This window comes from Meleagris gallopavo, chromosome 4 (assembly GCF_905368555.1).
Source record: "Meleagris gallopavo chromosome 4, MGAL_WU_HG_1.1, whole genome shotgun sequence".
Taxonomy (NCBI): domain Eukaryota; kingdom Metazoa; phylum Chordata; class Aves; order Galliformes; family Phasianidae; genus Meleagris; species Meleagris gallopavo.
In genome coordinates, this window is record NC_139407.1 from 42,829,113 (window position 1) to 42,850,900 (window position 21,788).

The window sequence follows — 21,788 nt, forward strand, 5'->3', positions numbered from 1 at the left end:
TACTTGACCACTGATGCATTTACATGATCTTTTTCTCTCCTGTCAAACTGTCACCAAGGAAGCGATGAAGAACTGAACAAGTCTGGACAGGTGTCACTAAAATATCCAGCAAGTGGGAGAGAGAGAAAATTTAATTGTCCAATTTAAGGCTCAGGAACATCTTGAAATGTAAGAAGCTGACACAGCTCCTCTAGTTTAAAGCAAAATGTTTTCCTGGTAAATGAAAATGCTAAAAAGGAATGAAAACATGGCACAGCCCCATCCAGAAGCTCAGAGATCATTAAAGTTACTTTGCGGAGATTAAAGCCTTGTCTTGAAAAAAGAACAACTGTACAAAGTCCTTGCTCAGGAATAACCATAAAATTATACAATAACTATTTGGTAATTTCAGTAGCAATGTAACATTCCTGACTTCTTTTAATAGCAATGAGAAGATGGAATGCACAGGAAGCAGTTCTAAGTTGGTCCAATTGCGTGGGGTATTATTTTTTGTAGCTACCTTACTTCCTGAGGACAACAGTGTTATGGATAATGGGGTGTGTTCCCTCTGTAGCCTCCTTCAGGAGACCTTGCACAGCCATTTCAGGCTTGCCTTGACATCATGTTAGTTCACTTGTTTAGGTTCCTGCACTCTGTCCACTGTTTCTGTTAGCTGCAGTAGTAATTAGGTTCATGACTTGATGGATAGATACACTGCCATTGCTTATGTTAATTGCACTTACAGATGTCACCACTCAAAACAGTGCTGTATACATTTGCTCACAGGTTTGAATTACCTGGAGCAAAGGGATTGATTGCTTCAAAGCAGCCACCAAATAAAATCCTTAGGAATACTGTTCAAGTAGGCTGAGATGTTTAGAAGCGTGTAAGCAAGGCACTGGCTGCTGATTAGGTTCCTCATGTTCAGAACAAGCTGTTTTTCCACTTGCCCTGTTAATACAATTTCTTGCATTGAGATACTTTTTGTTGCACAGTTGCACTACCCATCAGTTCTGTATTAGAAGTTCTAGCTTATACAGATCCTGTGAGCCTTAGGGGGGTAAAAAAAAACTACTGCTGAAACGCCCAACAATGTTAGGACTGTGGAATCTTACCTTGCTCTTGGAAGGGCTCTTTCCTTGTAGCAGCAGTCTGTGGTGAGAAGCAATTGCTTATCTATCCAGATACCGTTTTGTCTGAATCAAACATCTTTCTTCCTCAGTAAAGTAACACAGTCAAGTTGAAGTTATCAACTTGAGAAAAGATCTGCTGTATAATTGAACATTATTTTATAATCATTATGTTATTTTAGTCTGTAAATTATGCCATTAAATAAATGCAAGTTTTTACTTTAGCAAGTAATAATGCTATATTGCTACATCTGTTGAAGAATGCAGTGCAAATGAACAACATACTGAACTCTAAGGATGCAACATTTACCATAGTCACTCATTTGCAAGTCTCTGGAGACACTCTCTGGTAACATAAAACATTTATTACTCATCTTCTCCCAAGACTGAGAATTTTGCATATATATATATATATATATATGTATAGGAAATGGACACGCACACTGAGTTCTATAATGTTAAGAAATTTAATTGTTTTTAAAAAATACTGCTATGGGCTAGTTCTATCAGAATTTTTTTTTGTGGATTTTTGCTTTTTTTGTTTTACACATGTACAGTATTCTACATTTTATATTGCACAGCACCAGAAGAGATGCACCTGCACTGATGGGTTTCTGAAGATGTTACAAATCCTCTGAGTTTTCACAGAGGAAAAAGGCAAAACCATCCAGCAGGTTAATCCTGTAAAAGAGTTGGAGGAAAAAGGCCACATGCAAAGGAAAATGCAAGAGCATCTATTCCCAAGTACAATGAGCCATAAGCATGTTCAGGCTTCAAGTGGATTATGCTTTATAGTATTAAACTTAGTAGTATATCTATCGTGTTGCTAACTCACAACTGATTACAGCCAGGTGTAAGGCACCAAGTTTTGGCCTGGCATTCTAGTGAAAGTGGAAGGTACTGACATAGGAAAAGAATATAATAGAGAAAACTTTCATATAAACATTAACAAAAAAAGCCCAAAATGGTTAAAATGCAAAGCAACATACAGTTCATTACGAGTCCAGAAGCCTTTCCATTAGTTTAGTTCAACTCTAGTTGCCACTGTTGTTGCTCCTTGTAGGTTCTGAGCTATGCAAATATAGTTTCCAGCATCTCTGGCTTCAAAATCCTCAATAATGAGAACACTCTTTGAGATTCTTGTGGTGTGTCCAGTCCCTCTGTTTATCAGTCTCCAGAAATTCTGTGTGATCACAGGCCTCTCCAGCTGTTTAAAGAGGAAAGAAATAAAGCAAGCATATTTAGTGATGCTATTCTATCAAACTCCCAGACAAGAAGTCAGATAGTCCACGTAGCTTTGAATCACATTGTATAACTAATTCCTCTTCCTCTAGTTTCAGAAATGCTGTATGAAATAACATAAACAGCAACAATCCACAGCTGCTTCTACATTAATTCTCATGTTATATTTTCCAAAAGAATTGTATACAACTTCAAAGCCAAAAATGTGTGAGGATACTTAGAAATACACCTTAAAAATACTTTTTCTTCTGTTCATAACAGGATATTTCTTCCACATGTGAATGCCCTTTTGGACTGTTTATCTTACCTTTGCATTTGCAAAGGAATGGAGAAGAGCAGCTGGCCTTAAGAGCCACTACAGCCTTTTCTTCCAGCCTCCATCACAAACAGCAGCAGATTTATCCACACTGGTTTGTCCTACACAAATTCTGTGGATAAAACTGGTGAGAAAAAGCCTTCTGCTTGGAAACCACCTCCTTGTGCTTAATGAAATAGGCAGATTAGCCATTTATCAATATGGATCTACAAGGCTGAAACTAATAACAGCAAATAGTAAGTTAAACACTTATCTGGAGTCAAAGCTACAATCTTGACTCACAAAATGACCAGCACAGGAAAAGCTGCTGGTCTTGGTGAAGCTCAGGGATGGCGCACAGTGCAGGCAGGCTTTGCCTAGCCAGTGACAGATGCTTACAGGTAGCAATGACTACCTTCAAAAACAAGAAAAACCAAACAAAATTTAAAAACACTATTTAGCAAAGCAGTAGCCTCCTGTTTGCAGTCTGAAAACCAAGTATTGCCTACAGCCAAGTACTGCTGCACACTGAAATTCAAGCCTAAGCTAGTTCTTGAATACAGCAAGGGGATCTTTCCTGACCATATTAAAAGTGAAGGTAAACGCCATGCAAGGCAGACTCTGTTTGCTTGGCTGGGCTGTTGGCCCAGCTTTTCTCATAGTAATTGCCTTCTACTTTGAAGATAGTTTCAGGGAAGCATACAAAGGAGTGGATCGGTATGCGTTCCCAGCAGGCAAATGTGATCATCAGGGAGGGGCAAGAGAAAAAATGTCTGAAAGGAAAAGTAAGAAGAGAGGAATGGGAATGAGATGAGATGCAGTAACTGACCAGTTAGTTGCTGCAGGAACTCTCTTAAAAACAGAGGGATGGAACTGAGAACCTTTCTCAGAGTATTTCTTTTGCATTATGTGAGTACTGCCTTACTATGAAAAGTCTGCAACAAGTATAAAGTGCTGCTACTCTGCCATTCATTTTGTTGGGGCAGAAACCCAATCAAGACTTTTCCCTGTTATACCCAGGCACAGCTGAAGCTAATCCTAGCAGTGGATCAGCACACAGACCTGCTCCAGGCTGCATGGCCAAAGTCTGTCTCTCAACTCCTGTATATGGGAACAGGGGAAAGGTGCAGACCTCTACTGACAGCACACGTGCCCTGCACTGTGAGCATGGTATCTAGAGCAAACCAGAGGTATTTCACATGTTTAGCTGTCTGTACTGAACCAGGGCTGGAAAGGCAGCACTGTAGCGTGCATAATGTTCAGTAGAACCACTGGGCCAGAACCAGCCAGCAACCATACCTGGACAGCCATTCAACTGACAGAGATTCAGAAGCAGCAAGGGGTACATACTGACAAGGTACAGAGTTTTAAGAGGCCAGGCTGAGCCTCAAATTCCTTCAATTGTTTGTTCTCTAATTACTCTCAGTTACCAAGGATGTAAAATGGGGTTCATAGCCAGTTACTACGGTATAATATACAGAAGTCAAGGGAAGTTGATAATAAAAAAAAAAAATAAAAAAAAATAAAATCAGCCAACAAAGCTCACGTGAGCAACAGGAGAATTTCTTCTCTTCCCTGTCTGAGAGTAAACTGTTAAGAAGACTCTCAGAAATAAAAGCTCCCCCTGAAGGCTACTGACACTGCAATCTGTTGCTACATTTCACTCAACATAATGCTAGATGCTGAATACAGAGGATGGCAGTGGGTGTTTAGCTAAAAATTGAATAATAATAAACAAAAAAGCACACAAAACTTGCTCGTCATTTCCCTGGACCTGGAGACACTTCAGTTTTCCCCAGCATTTTTCTTTTTACTCCAACAGCTGCGAGTTTCTCTGGTTATTTAAATGCTGCCTCTTTCCTTCCCAACTTCATATGGACTCCAGACACAGGGACTCTTCTGCCAAACTCTTCCCACATTCCAAAGTATTGCCCTTATGAAGAACAAAAAGCATTTCAGCCACAGCAGACGTCTCTTACCTCTTGCCCTGGGTACTGCCAGCTGAAGTTCACATCTACATCTGGCTCCCCAAGGACAGTGCAGGCTACGTGGATACCATCACTGACTTTGGCTCTACTGGGTGATGCCACAATTGTGGCTGAGGGTGGGCCCTTGGGGACTGACAGAAGAACAGCATTAGGAAACAGGAAATCAGTCACTTTCTGATACGAAATTATGGATAAAACATAGTCAGGTAATGTGACTATGTAAATTACCTAATGAAAAAGGTAAGTGATGTATATCTGCAGCTTTCCACCCTACACTGGGAAACTGCTTGAGCTCATACCAATCAGATTTTATCACATACAGTTTTAATGAAGATTTCAAAATTCAGTGACTACTTCACTCATCTTACAAATCGAGTTTTAAAAACCTGTTTTCTAGTGCCAGCAGAAGAAACAGGAATCAATGTAAGCATATAGGAAACATCACCTTACCTTCCACATAGAGTAGGTGATACTTGATGGAAATCTGAGGCGCTCCCTGCGACTCTGCTTTGCAGTAGACAATACCTCTATGATCAGAAGTAGGGTGCTGGTAGACAAAGCCCTTCTTCGCATCATAAATAATATTAGTTTCATCTGTTTCAATTTCTTCTGCTGGAAATTCCCTGTGTAGAGTAACTTTTGCTGAAGGAGTAGTGACACGGCATGGGATGACAGCAGGTTTATCTGGGTTCAGGTAGACAATCTCAAAATAACTGGGAGTAGGTACAAAAAGTTCTTCTTTATCTATGCAAAAGAGATTTAATAGGATAACGTTTAGATCTTGGCTTAGCAGCAAGAAGAGAAAATGGGCAACGTTAAAAATGAACGCAAAGCTTTTTGCTTCAAATACACAAGAAAAAACCATCTATTCATTGGATTTACTTTTGTTTACTTGTCCACTTTTAAAGCATTACATACACAAAAATAATGAGGTAAGATAAGCACTATTAGAAGGAGATATCTGGAGCAGCCATAGCCTTTTAATACATATGATTTTAAATAAAATTTACTTCTTTGCCAAATAATTGAAATATTCAGTACTTATAGACAGACAGAGTATTTCCATATTTGATATGCTCCTTATAAAGTTGAATTTCCTCTTTCTAGCTTAAGCACTTACCATAGTAACATGACAGAAATTTATTTCAGCCTTTTTGAAGGAATGTATCCTTGGAACATGAAGCATTTCCGATAAGTGGATTCAGTACGGCCTCATAGTCTTATTTAGCTCCAAAACCTATTGCAAACAATCCTATCTTAACGTTTGGGACTGGAATATTCACTAGCTAAAAATGCGTTAGCTCTAATAACGCAGCAAAGGTTTCTCTAACACTGAGAAGTATTTCCATTAGAAGAACAAATTAACCATTTGATTTTCACTCTTTTGCACCAAGCAGCAGTAAACCGCACACAGTTATCTACTCTATGATGACCCAACCCTCATTGTGTTGAGGATACAGCTGATTTCAGGCTCCGCAGGGCAGTGCACCTCTGCAGGGTGTTTTGCCTCTCAATGTGCTACACAGATGCTGGGGAGAAATTGTGTCTTCACCAAGATCAAGGCCAAGATTTTAAATTAGCTGCAGGTAACTGGAAATATACTGGGGTTAGGAGAGAGTACATGGAGTCACCTAACGTCATAACTCTTTGTAGAAGACTTGCTTTGTTATTTTGCTTATCAAAACACATTTTCATAAGTTAAACATTCTTTGGATTCATTCTGCAGGAGGTTCTCAGCACATGTCAGTATTTTCAGAGGTATTTGATTTCACTGTATTATGCATTATCTCAGGTATGCATTTAGCATAATCCATAGGGAAAGTGGACTAACAAATCACACAAAGCAAGCAACTGTCTGCAAACTTCACCAGCACTTCCTTCCATAACATTTGCTATTTAAAAAAAACCCTAAAATTGTGGGAAAAACATCTTGACAACAAAAGATTTCATACAGACTTATTACTTACTAGCAAATATATTTTCACAATATTATATATTAATAATCCCCAAAATAATTAATTACCTGTGAAGAAGATGTACGTTGAACCTGTTTTTGTCTCATCCTTCCTGCATTTGTTACCATTGCATGGCTGAAGCCAGCAGCTATATTCACCTGTGTCTGCTGCAGTGGAGTTTGTAAGGATCAGCTGACCATACCTGTCCAACTGCTTTATACTGAAGAAAAACAAAAGGCAGAGACAAGCACACGTGTGTTTCCTTGCACATTTTTGTCAGATCATTTATACTTTTAATTTTCTTTTTCATTCCTATTTTGCAACAGACACATTTTTCTCCTACAGAGTTGTGTTGCAACATCCCCCTTCGTCCCAGCAAAGACCCACACATGAACAGTTTTTTTATTTCAACTCTATGCATGAGCAATGGTAAGCTTTCATCGCATGTAGTTAACTCCTGAATTCATTCCAGAATCCCTGTTTTGAAAATGGGCTGTGATTGCCCTAGACAATGTGTTTATGTTGTTTCAGTTGTCTAAATATATCCCATATTTTCACACTCTAAGTTAAGCCGTGTGAATCGCATTCCTTTCCTGATACTATTTACTTCAGCTGCAGCATTGCTTCAGTTGTATACTTCACCACTGGTGAGCGGCAGCCACTTTAATGACAGCTTGTTCAACGATTTATGCCGTTTTTCAGCATGAACGCTTCCCTGTCTTTAACACAGTGGTCCAGCTTTCCATCACAAACACCTTCAATCTCAACTCATTTTGCTCCACTCCATCTCATTTCAACCCTGTCACTGTGTTTCTTCTTCATCCCCTGGTTACATCAGTACCCCTGGGTACTGCTGGAAGTATGCTGGCAGTATCATGAGGCAGCTACATAAAGAAAAAAAAAACAACTCAGCCACTTTTTCCTCCTTCTCCACAAACGTCTCTCATTGGATTGAAATTGTAAATTGATTTGTTTGTACAGATAATAGCTTTGCAAAAGGATGGGTCCCACAGTGCGAGTGGTCGGTGGACCCTGTCAGGACAGACGTGTGGCAGCAGCAATGCATTTCAGAACACAAAGGTTTCTTGCTCTCCTTCGCAAGACACTGAATTCTAGGGTCATTTCTATTGTAATCAAGTCAGGAGAGACTTTTCCAGATTGAGGCATTTAATAGCAAACTCCTTTTCAGCGTTTCAGGCTGGTTCTGGACACAGCTTGCATGAAGTTCCTGTACTCTTGCTAAGCTGTGTGCTCTCTCTCTACTTACCTACCTCCTATTTCTTTCTGTTAATGCAACAGTTTGTTTGTTTGTTTGTTTGTTTTTTTTTTAAGGCAGAGGCAGGACTTACTGAATCCTTTATTTGGGGGATTAGCAAGCTTTAAAGGCATTTTTCTCCTCCAAACCACCTTGTTACTGTGTTACTGAAGCATTACTGCAGACCTCTTAGCCCACTATCTCGGTTGTGGGCAGCCTCTTGCTAACTGCTCACATTCATGTCACCGAAGAGGCTGCTGCTGCTTTCAGCTACACAAGGCTCCTGACATTTCCAGCTCCCTGGGCACTCTGCTAAGAGACTGCACTCACAGCTGGTATGCATTAACCAAGGCTCACATAACCCAACATTCAACCTTCAGCCAAGGCTGGGAGCTTAGAAATTAAAACACACCAAGTAAGCAGCCCAAACAGGGTGAGAATGACCTTTTCCCACCAAAGCCTCCAGGCTTTTTACTCTCAACCATCACATAGCAGTTTTGAGAGCTGCCTAAAAAAACAGGCAAAACATGCTTCCTACTTGCCGTTGCACTTGTCCTAAATGACCTCATCTGATTCCAGTTTGAAAAATGGGAAAAGTAACATTTTCATTCTTAATACATGCACCTTACATTACAAATGTTTTCAGTTCTTCAATAAACATTGACCAATTCCTAATTGTACAAGAGATCCTCTTGTGTATAAGACTCAAGAAGAAGAAAAGAGAAATCTGAAGTGTCCTAGATTATGATTATTTACATCCACAGCTCACAGTTCATAAGCTACATGGCTACACTGGCACAATATATTTTGCAACCACTAACAGCAACATTATAGAGAACCCATTAGGCCAGAACATTTAGCCTGCAGCCATTAATGCAGCCACTGAACTATGGCTTGAAATCCCAACAGACAAAAAAGAGAAAAACAAGGTCAGAGTTAATTGATTATTGTACAGTGTGTTCTACTTAACTGGGAACAAGCTATCCAGCAATCAATGGAAACAGCCCAGTGAGGTACTTCCACAAACATGCACTAACATAACCTGGCAACTGAAAGAGTGGAAATGTTGAGGCATGTGACATAGCCGTGCTAAGCAGACAAAACAGACTACATGAAGCAAGCTGTAAATGGCAAATTCATCAACTGATCTGTACTTCTAGGATAGCTTTCATTTCATTAGTATTTTAAATGATGAGAAATTTTTCTCAAAAGCTTTGCTATGCTTTACATATCACAAAGTAAAAACGCTCTATACAGAATCTTTTTGAGACCATTCAAAGAAAAAGAAAACCAAAACACCACAAACCTTCAAAATCCTTTTCCATACACTCACCTTCTTAAGCTTCAGTTATTTTAAGTTCAAAAGACCTTTGCCAGAAAAGCTGTGCCAAGTTTAGAAGCTAGAAAAAGCTAAAGGAAAACAACACATAGTGTGCATAGCTCCACTTCAGAACATGTAGCAAACTCAAGCAGCTACACTGGTACTGCCACAATGGAACTATCTAAAACACAAGGAGAGGGACAGAACATCCTTACTGTTTATGGCAAGAAGAAAAACCTGACAGCTTACAGACTTCAGAGCACATGTACTTGAGTGACACTTGGTTAGACACAGATAACAAACCACTTAGTCAGTGAGCCTGTCTTAATTCACAGCAGCCCAGTTCTGCCCTGTACAACATTCTATTTTCTCAATACCTGGAGCCTGGGTACCAATATTCACACAATACATACCCACCTCTGCCACAGCTTCTTCCACTGCAGCAGTTCCCTCCACAAAGATTTATCTACCAGATGAAATTCAGAAATAAATACAGCCATGTTTAGAGATGGGAGAGGCCCACGCTCTAAACATGGCACAGACTGACGCCAGACCATCTCTGTCTAGTAGAGAAGCTTTTTGCTCTCAAACATAAGTGAAAACATGCCTGCCCTTCTTTTTCTTTACTCCTTTCTGGTTTTGATCCTTCTCACACTCCGTAGGTGCAGTTTCTGTTTGGGCCTGCAGTCACTGATCTATTACATACCACCGTACAGCACTGCAGCCATTCCATTTTGGCTGCATTGCTCAGCTGGCACACAAACCTTTCAGACACAAGGATGTACTCCTGCTGCACAGGGTGGGCACTGCAGATAATAAGCCAGTTCTGAAGCAAGCTGGTGGGTGCCCCCAACTTAACAGGCAGATCTACACAATTTAGCTCTCTCCCTAGAGCTGCACTGCTTGCTACAGTCTCCTAAGTCTCCGTGTGCATCCTCCAGGCAGGATAGGAAAGAGGATTCCTATTCAGATAAGGAACAGCCAAAGAGTCCTCCTCCTACTTCCACTCAGCCTCTTTCCCGAGGAAGCCCCACATGGTAATTTGGGGACATGTCAGCAACTAGAGACCTATTAAAAACTCACCTCTTCAACAGTGCCAAACGAAACCATTTTATGTACAAAGTTGTAAAGTACACCTGCAAAAAGAAACTCAAAGAAACCATAGCCATGGGTATTACAAGAATATCTTTTGTAAAGATAACCTCTTTCTTCTTAGAAAACCCACTGCTCTCCAAGCTGCTGTCTTTTACCTTCTATACTGGTGAGATAAAGAGACAATCAGCATGGCATGGAGGAAAACAGGTGGCTTTTACCTCTTCTCGTTACCATCCATAAGAAATGCATTACCTGGATGCTAAATTTAAGTAGCTACAAATTAAAATGCCCTCCTTATCCCAAAGCAGCAGATCTCAGCACCTTCAGCACAGCAGCTGTCTGGCCAACACACCATCACCACTGTGGACCCTTCAGGTTTCTTCTGTCTCACAGAAAGAAAGATTTAAGTTCATCTTGAAGATGGTATCTTTGTTAACAATGCTTCCTACTGCCAGCTCACTTAGAAACATTGCCAGCTGTGCTAATTAAATAGGGACTTTATGATGTTTTCAGTTATGTTCAATGAAAGCTTTCGAAAGCCAAGGAATACAATTTTATAAAGCAGACTATTTTGCATACATCTGTTAGCACAGCAGCAAACACCCTGAGATAAAAAAGATATCATAAAAACCATAATGAAAATGTAATTGCACAAGATTTGGTTGTCAATGTCTCCATAAATTATCCCCATTCAGTAAGTCCAAAGCATGCTACTTATCCATGTCTTGAGTTTTTCTAGTTACTTATAGGGTCTTCTGCTCACAACTAAAATAGTTGGTTCAATTTAACTTTGTCTTACGGTTTCAATAACTTATTTAAAAATATTTCAGTATAGATCTTTAAATAGAAGCCTAGCATATTTCTAAAATAAAATACTTAAGCAAGTTACATGCATCCAGTCAAGAAGTTACTTAGCATTTATTACTGTGAAATTATTAACTTTTGTTTTACTGTTACAAAATACTACTGTGAATTTGAATGAGAACAGAGAGGTAAAGAATTTCAAGCTACTTCAAACTGCAAAATAACAAATTATAAAACTAGAAAACATGTATCCTTCCTTAATTTTTTTTACCCCATTTCTATGGCTAGAATAGTGCAAGAGAAGAACAGGCAGTCAAAACAAGTAATGAAGCAAAATTCAGATTCCTCTCTAAGAACTGTGAATACTTCTTGTCTTCTTTAATGCAGCTGTTAATACTGAGACCTGGAAGTCTACAGGGCCATATATGTAGCCCAGTGCAGGCGAGTAGCCTATATGCACGCCTTCTAAGCATGAGATAGACTTCAAAATGGAAACTATCATCACATGCATGGCACTCCCTTTCAGTAGGATTTTGCACACTCCTCTTTGGCCTGCTAGAAGGCCAGGCCCGTACTGCAGCTGACGTGTGCCACCTACTGGAATAGTTTCATACTACGGCTTAGGTTGGAGGCCTTACAGACCATCCAGTTCCAACCCCCTGCCTTAAGCAAGGCTGCCCCCCACCAGCTCAGGCTGCCCATGGCCCCATCCAACGCGACCTTGAATGCCTCCAGGGATGGGGCACTCACAGCTCTCTGGGCAGCTGTGCACTGCCTCAACACTCAGTAAAATATTCCTTCCTCAAATCCACTTCCTTTTAGTTTAAAGCCATTCCCCCTTGTCCTATTAATATATTAAATATATATACAATATATTTTGAGTAAAATATTTATTGCAAACGAAAACACAATTGTTCAAATCAGCCAGAAGATCTTTTGAGAGATGCTGCCATGATAAACCCTTAGCAGAAACAGGCTTGTTGTTATAATTTATAGAAGCCTCGCACTATAGAGGTTTATTCAGCCAATTTACTCTGGAACTCCTTAGGTGTCAGGAAACAAGCAAATCAGCTCATGAATTTCAAAGGGATACGTGACAGACCACGGTGTATACCTGTCAATTTTTAACCTTTAAAATTCTTTGAATAGAGAAGTGGAAAGTAATTAACTGACTGTGACTTGAAGGTATCTTCATGATTGTAAAGGGGAATGTGTCACAAAGATTCAGATAACCTTGGCTATTTACAAAGAGCCCACAAACTTTTACTTAATTTAGGAACAAAAGGACAATAGGACTTCCCTCACACTAATACTGCTCTTACCTAACAACGTAAGAAAGTCTCTTTACAGCTCTTTCTTAGGGCATCAACCACAGTACTCCTATGTCTCTCAACCACCTGTCCTTCAATGATACTCAAACATAAATCTCCACAAAACAAGCAGGGAAAACAAGCTCTTGCCAAAATAAGTGCTAGTGGCAGACATCCCTGAACTCCTTTATAAGTCCTTCCTCTTTCAAATACAGAAAGAGACTGTTACATTGAACCTAGACTTAACTATGCGTGTACTATGCTCGAGAACTGGGAAGGCCAACAAACGTACGGTTTTGGAGATTTTAGATCAAAGGGCCACTCAGCTGGTGAGGCAGAGAGAGGGAGAAAGTCCTGAGATCCTCCTCCTACTCTTACAGCTGTGTATGCAGTATCTATTAAGACGACACTAGACAAAAGAAAAAGCCTTCCTAAACCAAAGGTGACGATCTATCTCAGCATTAAGCGCTGTCATACTTCTGCACTACGACTCCTGCAACTCCCCCAGCACTCATGCATGACTTTGATAGAAGAGGGAAAGATTAACCCCACTTGGTCCTTAGAGTGATGCTTGGTATATTTTTTGTTTTGCAAGCTGAGAGACATGGGTATTAACCTCTTCAGGAAATTAACCTTTTTGTCTCAGCTGATATCTACATTAGCAACATCTCAACAGCAGCAGGTCTCTGTAGAGCATCAGAACTGGCAGTCAGTACCTGACATCCACCCTCACACATTTTCAGGATTTTCCTTCAGCCTCACTCTTATGTAGCTCTCTATTAGTGGCTGGAACACACAGTGTCCCTCTGGATCATTTTAGATTCGTCTAAAGGAAATCCACTTCACATGCAACAAGACTCTTTCACAGTACACCACAGGGGGAAGAAGACTGAAAGTTGCTTATCCTTTGTTATAGACAAGTAACCACTACATGAAACGCTTTGATTGTAAACACTTTTTCTCCCCCAGAATATGGAAAAATAGCTTACCTGAGTCTGGAGTCTTTAAAGGTGTCCAAGTATGAAGGATAGCTCCAAGTCACATTACTCCCCTTACATCGCAGTTCTACGCTTTGTCCAGCAGACAGGCTTAAAGTGGCAGTCAGTTTCTGGAAACGGCCTTTATCCATCACCTGCATCAGTATGGACTGGGACTTGGAGGAAGAGTCGACTGGTTCCCTTTCCTTCATTTTTAAGCCCTTGGGTTTTACTTTTTTGTTGATAGGCTTGATTTTGTTTTCCCCTGGTTCTTTTTGATGCTTGCTTTTTGCAGACTGTCCAATAACTGGTAAAATAAGGGAAAGGCAGCAGTGTTACCAATTAGGAAAAAAAAGCCTTTTTGCAAATAATTTTTCTTTATTATTAAAGAAAATAATCAATACTCTGTTCTTCCTATAAAGGATTCAGAAAAATGAGAGTTAATTTCCATAAGTTTCTGAAATCAGTGACATGACTCATTTCCCTGGACAGAAAAAAAGAGCTTTCAACAACATGTGGAAAATCTATACTTACAGGTCACATAAACAGGCAAATATGTAAGGCATGAGGACTTCACAGATGGGAAGGGAAAGGAATACAGTACTTTTCTCTCCATTTACTTTTGTCTACGCTACCTCATATCACTATCATTTATTGTGCAGCATTACACAAGTGTCCTATCTTCATATGTATGCAACACACCCATCAGTCCTATATAATCTTTTAATATGTCATGCTGCTGCAAGAGAGATGTGGGAAAAAAACACTGGGAAGTAAGGAATCTAATGGTGATTTTCACAATGCTAGTAACAATGCAGGTTTGTTTTTCTTTTAGGTTAAGTACTGTGAAATTACAAATAGTATTTAAGTCACCTGAAAGTAGCATCTAATACATCACATCTCTATAATGGCCATTTACCTTTACTGAGCAGATGGAAACAGAAGCAGAAGAGATTCCATTACCTGCCAGAGGCAACAGCAGCCTTTTAAAACAACGCAAAGGAAAAGTGTGCTATCTTAATCTGATTCACACAAAGTTATAATTTAAAATATAATTTTTAACAGGGATTTCAGCTGTCTCCAGGCTGAACATTTACAGTGAATGAAAATCATCTTTGTTCTAGAACCCCTTAACTCAGCTGAAGTGTTGCAGCAAAGCTAACCAATGATTAAGTAGTGAATAAAGATTCCTTTTGTCACATGCAAGTCCCTTCCAAAAAGCACTTCTGCAAAATGGTTCTGAGAGGAGAGTTAGAAAAAACAACTCAAATATGTAACAACAGAATTGCATCTCTCAGAGTCTCAGCTGGATGCTGGGCAAAGGAGAATGAGGATCACTTCTCAGAGGACCAGTTACATATACATACATATTTGTGTGAAAAACATTTCCTAAGCACACACAACTCTCGTTTCACCTTTTTTATCTTCAGGTCTCTATGCTGTTTATAAGCCCATATATGACATTAACTGTTCTGGAAAAGCATGAGCTCGCCAAGTGATCCCAAGTGTACCTGTCCAGCAGGAGCTAAGATGCATGCTGCAGTTGCTTAAAAGGTGAACTTATTTCCCAGCAGTGCAGTGACTGATCTCAGAGGCTCACACACAGCTGCTATCTGTTCTCACCATGTGCCACGTGCACATAAGCCTTAAGAAGAACAGAGAAGAAAAAGAAGGGGAAAACAAAACAAAAAACAACAACATTTAAAAAAAGGTGGAAAGAGCAGTCTTTAAAATCCCAGCCTCTAAAATAATTAAGTAAATCAATCGTGAAGATTTTTTTATGCTGTAACTGACAGCAGGAGGCAGAATCTTTTGTGAATTAGCCTAAAACTCTTATTTTAGGCAGCAAAAACTCTACAACTGTGCCTGACAGCTAATTCATGCTGAATACAGTTTTTCCATATGAAGTACTCTGGCATTTTATCACACGAATCAAACAAAAAAGCCCACTATGGACTTAAAGTCAGCCTCACTGTATGCTGATTAGCATGGGTTACAGCTGGTACTGACTGCACTATCAGCAGCACCTGTGCCTTTGCAGCATGGCAGAATGCTTCAAACAAATCCCTTCTGGACTGGGAAGCCCTACTCCATTTAGTTGCTCTTTTTATGGAACCCATACATATGAGAAATAGTTCAACTTCATCATCTTTGTGTAAGGGAAAGAAGGTAAAAGCAGGCTGTACACTAGGTTCAACATATGGTCGCATCACTGATGTACAACTGGTGATGTCTTTGTTCCTAGCTCAGTGGCTTACTGCTTTTCCAGAAAGCAATTCAACCACTGGGAGCTGCCTTTCTCTAGAGTAACACAGAGTAACTTCAAGATCAACCTAGGAAGTAACAACTTCCGTGCAGTAATTCCTACACAGTAACCCATCAATCTGCTTACAACATTAGAGTCATTCTTTTGTTTGTGTCTTCCAACACAAAATTTTAAGTCCCAGCTTTAGAATTTGGAAATCCTTCTGAAAGTCTTTACTGACAGGTTTTTTTTTTTTTTTTTTTTTTTTTTTTTAAAGTGGATTTATGAACATGTTGAAAATCACATGTTTTGTTGATTTGCTCTGAATCAACTTTCTTGGCACATTAACGAGAGACGTCCTCTAATGATTCCTCCACAGAGAAACATTCTGCCTCAGAGATGGTATTTCAGCACTCAGTAAGATACTGCACTTTCCAGTTTGTGTTCATTCTATCACCAGTTTCCAGTAAAACCTCCCCAAGAACCTCCACAGAGAACATGGATGCATACAGTCAATTAGGTGCATAATTTACAGTTTTGGTTTCTGTAGCAGCCCGTTCCTATGGGCCTCACAAAGTTCATGGCCGTCTCTTCCTGCCTCACTCCAGCACATCAGGAGAACAAGATTTACGGTTGCTTTTTCTCCCTTTTGCAAGCTGTTTCTCAAACTTTTTGTCTGCCCTATTTTGGTTTTTATATTTAACTCAGATGTGAGTTAAGAAGCCTCCTCGTCTTATGTTATTCCCCCTTCTCAAATTAAATGCAACAGTTTGCTCTTCGGCTTTTATTATTCCTGCAAGAATATTAAAACTACAGTCTGGCTGCTCTAAAGCAACATCTGCATCCAATCGTGAGCACTGCTCAGGAGCAAGTCAGGAGCTGCTGTTCTTCTCCAAGCAGCTGCCCTAAGAGCCCACCACCTGTAGCACCTGGCAGATCACACTCGGCATCACATCCCAGTGCACACAAGCCAGCCTGCACCAACTAGTAATTCTTGTGCTGCTATCTGTGGTCCTTGCTGCTCCATTTTCCCTAACAATCAGCCATCCCCTTGGGCACACCACACTGTTTTTCCTTCATAATGCTTCTATCTTGGTTCAGATGGCTTTTACTGACGAAGCTCACCAGGCACCATATTTGAGACTACAGCATTCTTCAAAAGAAGCTGCCACTTCTCCCTCAGGGCAGGCTCCTTCCTCTTCCCTGCACAATTTGTGCTCTGATGTTCAAGGCATAAGCATTCCCATTCCAAGCCATCCATTCCATCTCCCCACTGCACTTCTGGAAACACACAAGCTTTGTTTCTGTCTCCTTCTTTTAACTCTAATTAAATCAGACTATTTGTCAACATGCCATTGCCACACTGTTCTGCCAACTTCAATCTCAACATGTGATTGACAACACCCTGTCCCCATAGGGACCCCCAGAGAAACACAGTCCTCTTCCACACCTGACACTGCTGCTATGAAACTGTTAAAGGCTTGCCTGTGAGTGTGCTCCAATGCTGAGTGCCAGAAGCCTGGTTTTAATTTTCTTTAGATGAAGTTTTTCCTTTCCACACAGGCTCCCTCTGTTCCACATGTTTAGGCTCACTGGGAACTAGATAAACACTTTCCTCCTATCCCACTCTCCCCAGAACACTGAGACTTTGCCTTTCTGACCTGGTATTTCCCTACAGGTAACAGCGGGACATTTCAGGAAGCACTATAATTACAGGGGGTTTTGTCTTCCCATGCTGAAGCTTTGCCTCTCTTCTGCACTTCCCTGAGATGTGACCTTGCATGCAAGCCACAGCCATGCTCCTTCCTAACTCTCCTTTAGAGTCTGCCCTGATATCCACCAATATCACTGCTTCCTGTGCCTTGTAATCAGCGCCCTCTCATTGCTGGTCCAGATCTCAGTGTGCCGTTTAACTACATTAACTAGTATGGCAGTCTGTTTGTAAAGGAAACAGGCAACCAAAGTCATCTGGAAACAAAGAACCTACCAGAGTCCTCCATTCATGCACCCAAACTACAGGACTTTCCCGGGAAAGGAACAAACTCAACTAGTCCATTTACATGGGTTTGGGAATACATCACATTTGGGGTACTTCATCCTCTCAGAAGACTTATATCCAAGTAAGTAAAGGTACTTCTTATTTAAAATACAAGATTAAGGAAAAAGATAAGACTTAGCAGAAAAACACTGAGAAAATCCTTCCTTTCTACCTCTGATCTGCTCCAAATAGCAATTCCCCGAAGCACTGCACCCATTTCCTCCGCAGCGGTACACTCCAGATCCCCAGCTAACCCTTCATGCTCACACAGGGGACAGTGCATCACTATGTCTCAGAAACATCCCACACTGCACTTCTCCTGGCTCAAAGGATTTAGCTTACCCTATTCTTTAATGTTTCTCACCCCCTCGTCCTTGTGAACACCACATAGAAAAATTACTTCATAATTATTAGTCATAATTATTAGTTATAATTATTAGTTATAATTATTAGAATGCTAAGTGCATCCAGTGTTGACCTGAGGCATCGTCTACATCCACACACATGCTCCATCAGCTTCACAGCTGCTTGGGTTACAGCTAGAGAATGTCTATGGTGGTCTTCAACAATCCACTGAGAAACCCTGGAAGCAGAGCAATTGTACTCCCCACCCACCAGACATACCCATTTCACAAGGCAGGTCCCATGCTACATCTTGGCAGCATCAAAGAGCTTTCAACTCACATTACTACCAGTGAATTCTTCCTTGAAGAAAGTCAAGCAGCAGGTTGTCATAAAGAATAATCCTTAACCCCAAGACTAGGATCAGATTTAGTCTCTGTGGCCATAATTAAGAGCACAAAACAGGCTGGACACAGCTCTCCTTGTTGCACTCTAGGAGCAGTCACATCCAGCCCACAGGCAGCACGCAGCCCAGCCCTGCCTGCCCCACACCAGCATGGTGGCACTCACCTATCGCTCAGCAGCAGCCAAACATCAGTGCACCATTAACACTGAGCTGAAACCAGGGCATGGGGTGGATGCAGTGCAAGCTGGATTTACAGCACGCGTATGCACTTTGATACATTGGCTAAACAGCGTCCTGTGAACAGTGAAAAATACATACCTGTGCGTTCCATTTTGATAAAGGAACTCGACAATAGGTTTCAAGATTGCAAAAGGAAAAAAAAAAGCAACGCTTTCCTCCCCCTCATATATTTACAACTCCATTTTCAAATGACATACATTACCTGCAAATTTTCAAACAGAATGTATAGGGTTGCAATCAGATATTCAACTCAAAAATCCGATCATGCCTCCTTACTACACTTCCATATGACCTCTTTTACCAGAGAAAGATACCTCTCACTTCACAGTCATGCCTTATTCACGTCACTACTTTTTGGCAGTACTTAGATTTGTAAACATCTGCTTTCACAGATGAAGCATGGGAAGAGTACAACTTCATTAAAAAAAAATATATATCTGACAAACACCTTGGGAGCTCACAAAGAATTGCAACCACTTACACTGAATCAGACAAATTAATTTCACAAAAATCAAGGTGAAATATCTCAATAGTTTTGTTTTTGTTGCTTTTTTTTGTATTTTATTATTATTTTTTTTAATATACGCATTATATACATTAAGCATATTATGTATTTTACACACAGCCCAAGACAATTCCTCTTAATTCCTCTTAACTCAACGTGGCGCAGGCAAGTCAACGGGCTGGACACCGATGATCTACAGATCATCCAAGTCAGCAATTGTACTGACAGCACAGACAATCTGGAAGAACATATTTCACTGTTCATAAGCTACCATAAGCTAAGTCAGGAGTGCTATTCTGAAATCAGAATGCCTTATTGGAACTTGAATAAATTAAACATACCACATTACTTGCTTGCATAGATGAATCTCTGGATGACACAGCAGGAAGCACGCAGCTAAACCTCACTATAAAGCAGATGAGACAAGAAAGCAAGCCTGGAGAACCTTTAGCCTAAGTTGCAACTCATTTCTCATTCTGAGTTTTTGCTGCCTATGTCTCAAATAGAAAACACTTTTCTTGATGTGACAACATACACCCACAGATTTTCAAGTCAAGATCTTCTTCTACAGCACAGTACTAGTACAGCAACTCCTTGGCTGGGATGTAATTCCTTTACAAACAGTTCTAAGAAAAACTATGCTGGAAAGGTCTTCTGGAAGCCCCTTCCTACCCCAGCCTGGTTGCTGTGGGCATTTTGACTTCTCACAGAGTCTTTATAGCCTCCCCAGACAAGCTTAACAGCTCTTGGGATGAAGTATTTTTATGTCCTTGCAGTAATTTTTGCCTGTATTCCCCAGACCACGAGGGAGGTGCCTCTTTTCCTTTCCCCATGCACCCCTGAGCCCAGATCTCTCCACAGACCCCCAGTTTCATACAGCCTGCCCCAAGCCCTGACGACGCTCCCAGAGGTTTCCTTGACAACATATTGCAAACTGCAGAAGGAGACAGTGCCTGTTTTCTCTCTCCATCACATCCCACCGATCACATAACAGCTGGCAGCTTCAGAAGAGGATAAGCCACTGGCCAGAGCCACATCATGAATTGTAGGGAATTATCTAAGTTCTCTTGATGTTAAAGTCTAAATAAGCCAAGGCTTGGTTAGGAGCTTCCTTCCCCAGCCAAAAGCTAACCCCTTCCCTGCCAAGAACTCATCACAACCTGATGATGATTTAAGAACAAAGTTCTATCCTTCCTACCAAGAGACCAACTGCACACAAAACTCACAGGAATTCGAATAATTAAAAAAAAAAGAAAAAAAGTCACAACTCGTCCCTGACAGACACGAACCAGCCCTTGCTCCATCCTCCACCGCCAGCACCAAATGGGACCCAACTCCCGGCTGCACCGAGAGCTCCTCACAGGCTGTGGAGTGGGAGACGAACCCCGCTGCTCCCGGGCGGGGACAAGAGCTCTTCCCAGCGGCGCGTAGAAACGCCTCGGGGTCTGAAGCGGTATTCTTTCACTCCTAAGTGACATTACTGTTATTATGAAATGGAGCACCGAGCGCAGCGCCAACACTCTTCAGGACAGGCACAGGACTCGATCGCCAGCTTTGAGCGCCGTGTGTGAGAAAGACGAAGAGGTAGCGGCTGTTGTCGACGACGCCTCCCGCCACCTCCATCTCAACTCCCTGCCCCGAACAAACCGCATCTCCTGCCAGAGACGCCGGTTCGCTAGCAGCCAGCGGGACGAAGCCCGCAGATCCCGCCACGCAAGACGGGAGCCCCCGCACCCCGAGATGGCCGCCAGCCCCCGACATGGCGGGCGGGGGCAGCGGAGCGCGAGGCGGGGGAGGCCGGGAGGGGCCCGCCGATGGCAGCACGGATGGGGTCGCGGCGGCTCACCGTGCGGCAGCGTCTCCTGCAGCAGCAGCAGGCTGAACAGCACCCAGAGCCGCATGGCGAGAGCGGCCGAGGCACCGGGCTGAGGCGGGGCAGGCGCGGCGGCGGCTTCGAGGCGGGGAGGAGCCCGCCGGTGCAGGGAGCGGGGGCCTCGGCCACGGGCTGCCCGGCCCGCAGCGGGCGCGCCCGTCTCGGCTGATCGACACCGGGCGGTGAAGGGCTCTTCACTGAGGGAAGAGGAGCAGGTCGCACGCGGGATAGCCCACCTCTACCGCGTGCGGCTTGTACCGACCGCAAGCTGTCTTCGGCCTGCAGAGTCATAAACGTGCTGGGTCAGCGGGCGCAGGTGGGAGCTGTGCAGGCTGCATCTCTGCCGCCTCAGAGGCAGCCCTGCAGGTGCGTGCCTGGCTCTGATCAACGTGGCTGAAGGGAGCAAAAGTTACTGTGAAATCAGTTTCATTCCAGACTGTTATAGCAAAGACTCAGGAGAAGCTGCTTTATGGCGGGTGTTACTATTGCTAAGGTTATTTCCACTTTTAAAAACTACAATACCACCAAGTATCCGATTCTGAAAACGTTATCACTCTTTGTTTTAAAGAAAGTGAACCATGGAGATGATGGCTCAGTAAAGATGTACAATATAAAATGTAAATATGCACAGGAAATGTTCATAGCCTCTCTTCTGCTGAAGAGCATTTATTTTCCATCATATCATCTGCAAAACTGCTGTAATCGCAATTCTTACATGCCTCCTTAGGTCAAATTTCACTTCTCACACACAGACTAGGTCAAAGATGTAATGCTGACAGAGCCCCACA

At 41.7% G+C, this 21,788-nt stretch overlaps 1 protein-coding gene across 1 annotated transcript; it reads right to left on the minus strand.

Annotated features, from left to right (window-relative positions):
* Positions 1–1,557: 1,557 nt before the first annotated feature.
* On the minus strand, positions 1,558–21,306 carry PDGFRL (platelet derived growth factor receptor like). The gene is made up of 6 exons (XM_085223065.1): positions 20,974–21,306; positions 13,364–13,658; positions 6,658–6,809; positions 5,085–5,378; positions 4,626–4,765; positions 1,558–2,316 (listed from the first exon to the last, which is right to left on the minus strand). The coding sequence occupies exons 1-6, from the start codon at positions 21,026–21,028 to the stop codon at positions 2,128–2,130; spliced, it is 1,125 nt and encodes a 374-aa protein (XP_085079191.1). The 5' UTR covers positions 21,029–21,306; the 3' UTR covers positions 1,558–2,127.
* Positions 21,307–21,788: the final 482 nt, after the last annotated feature.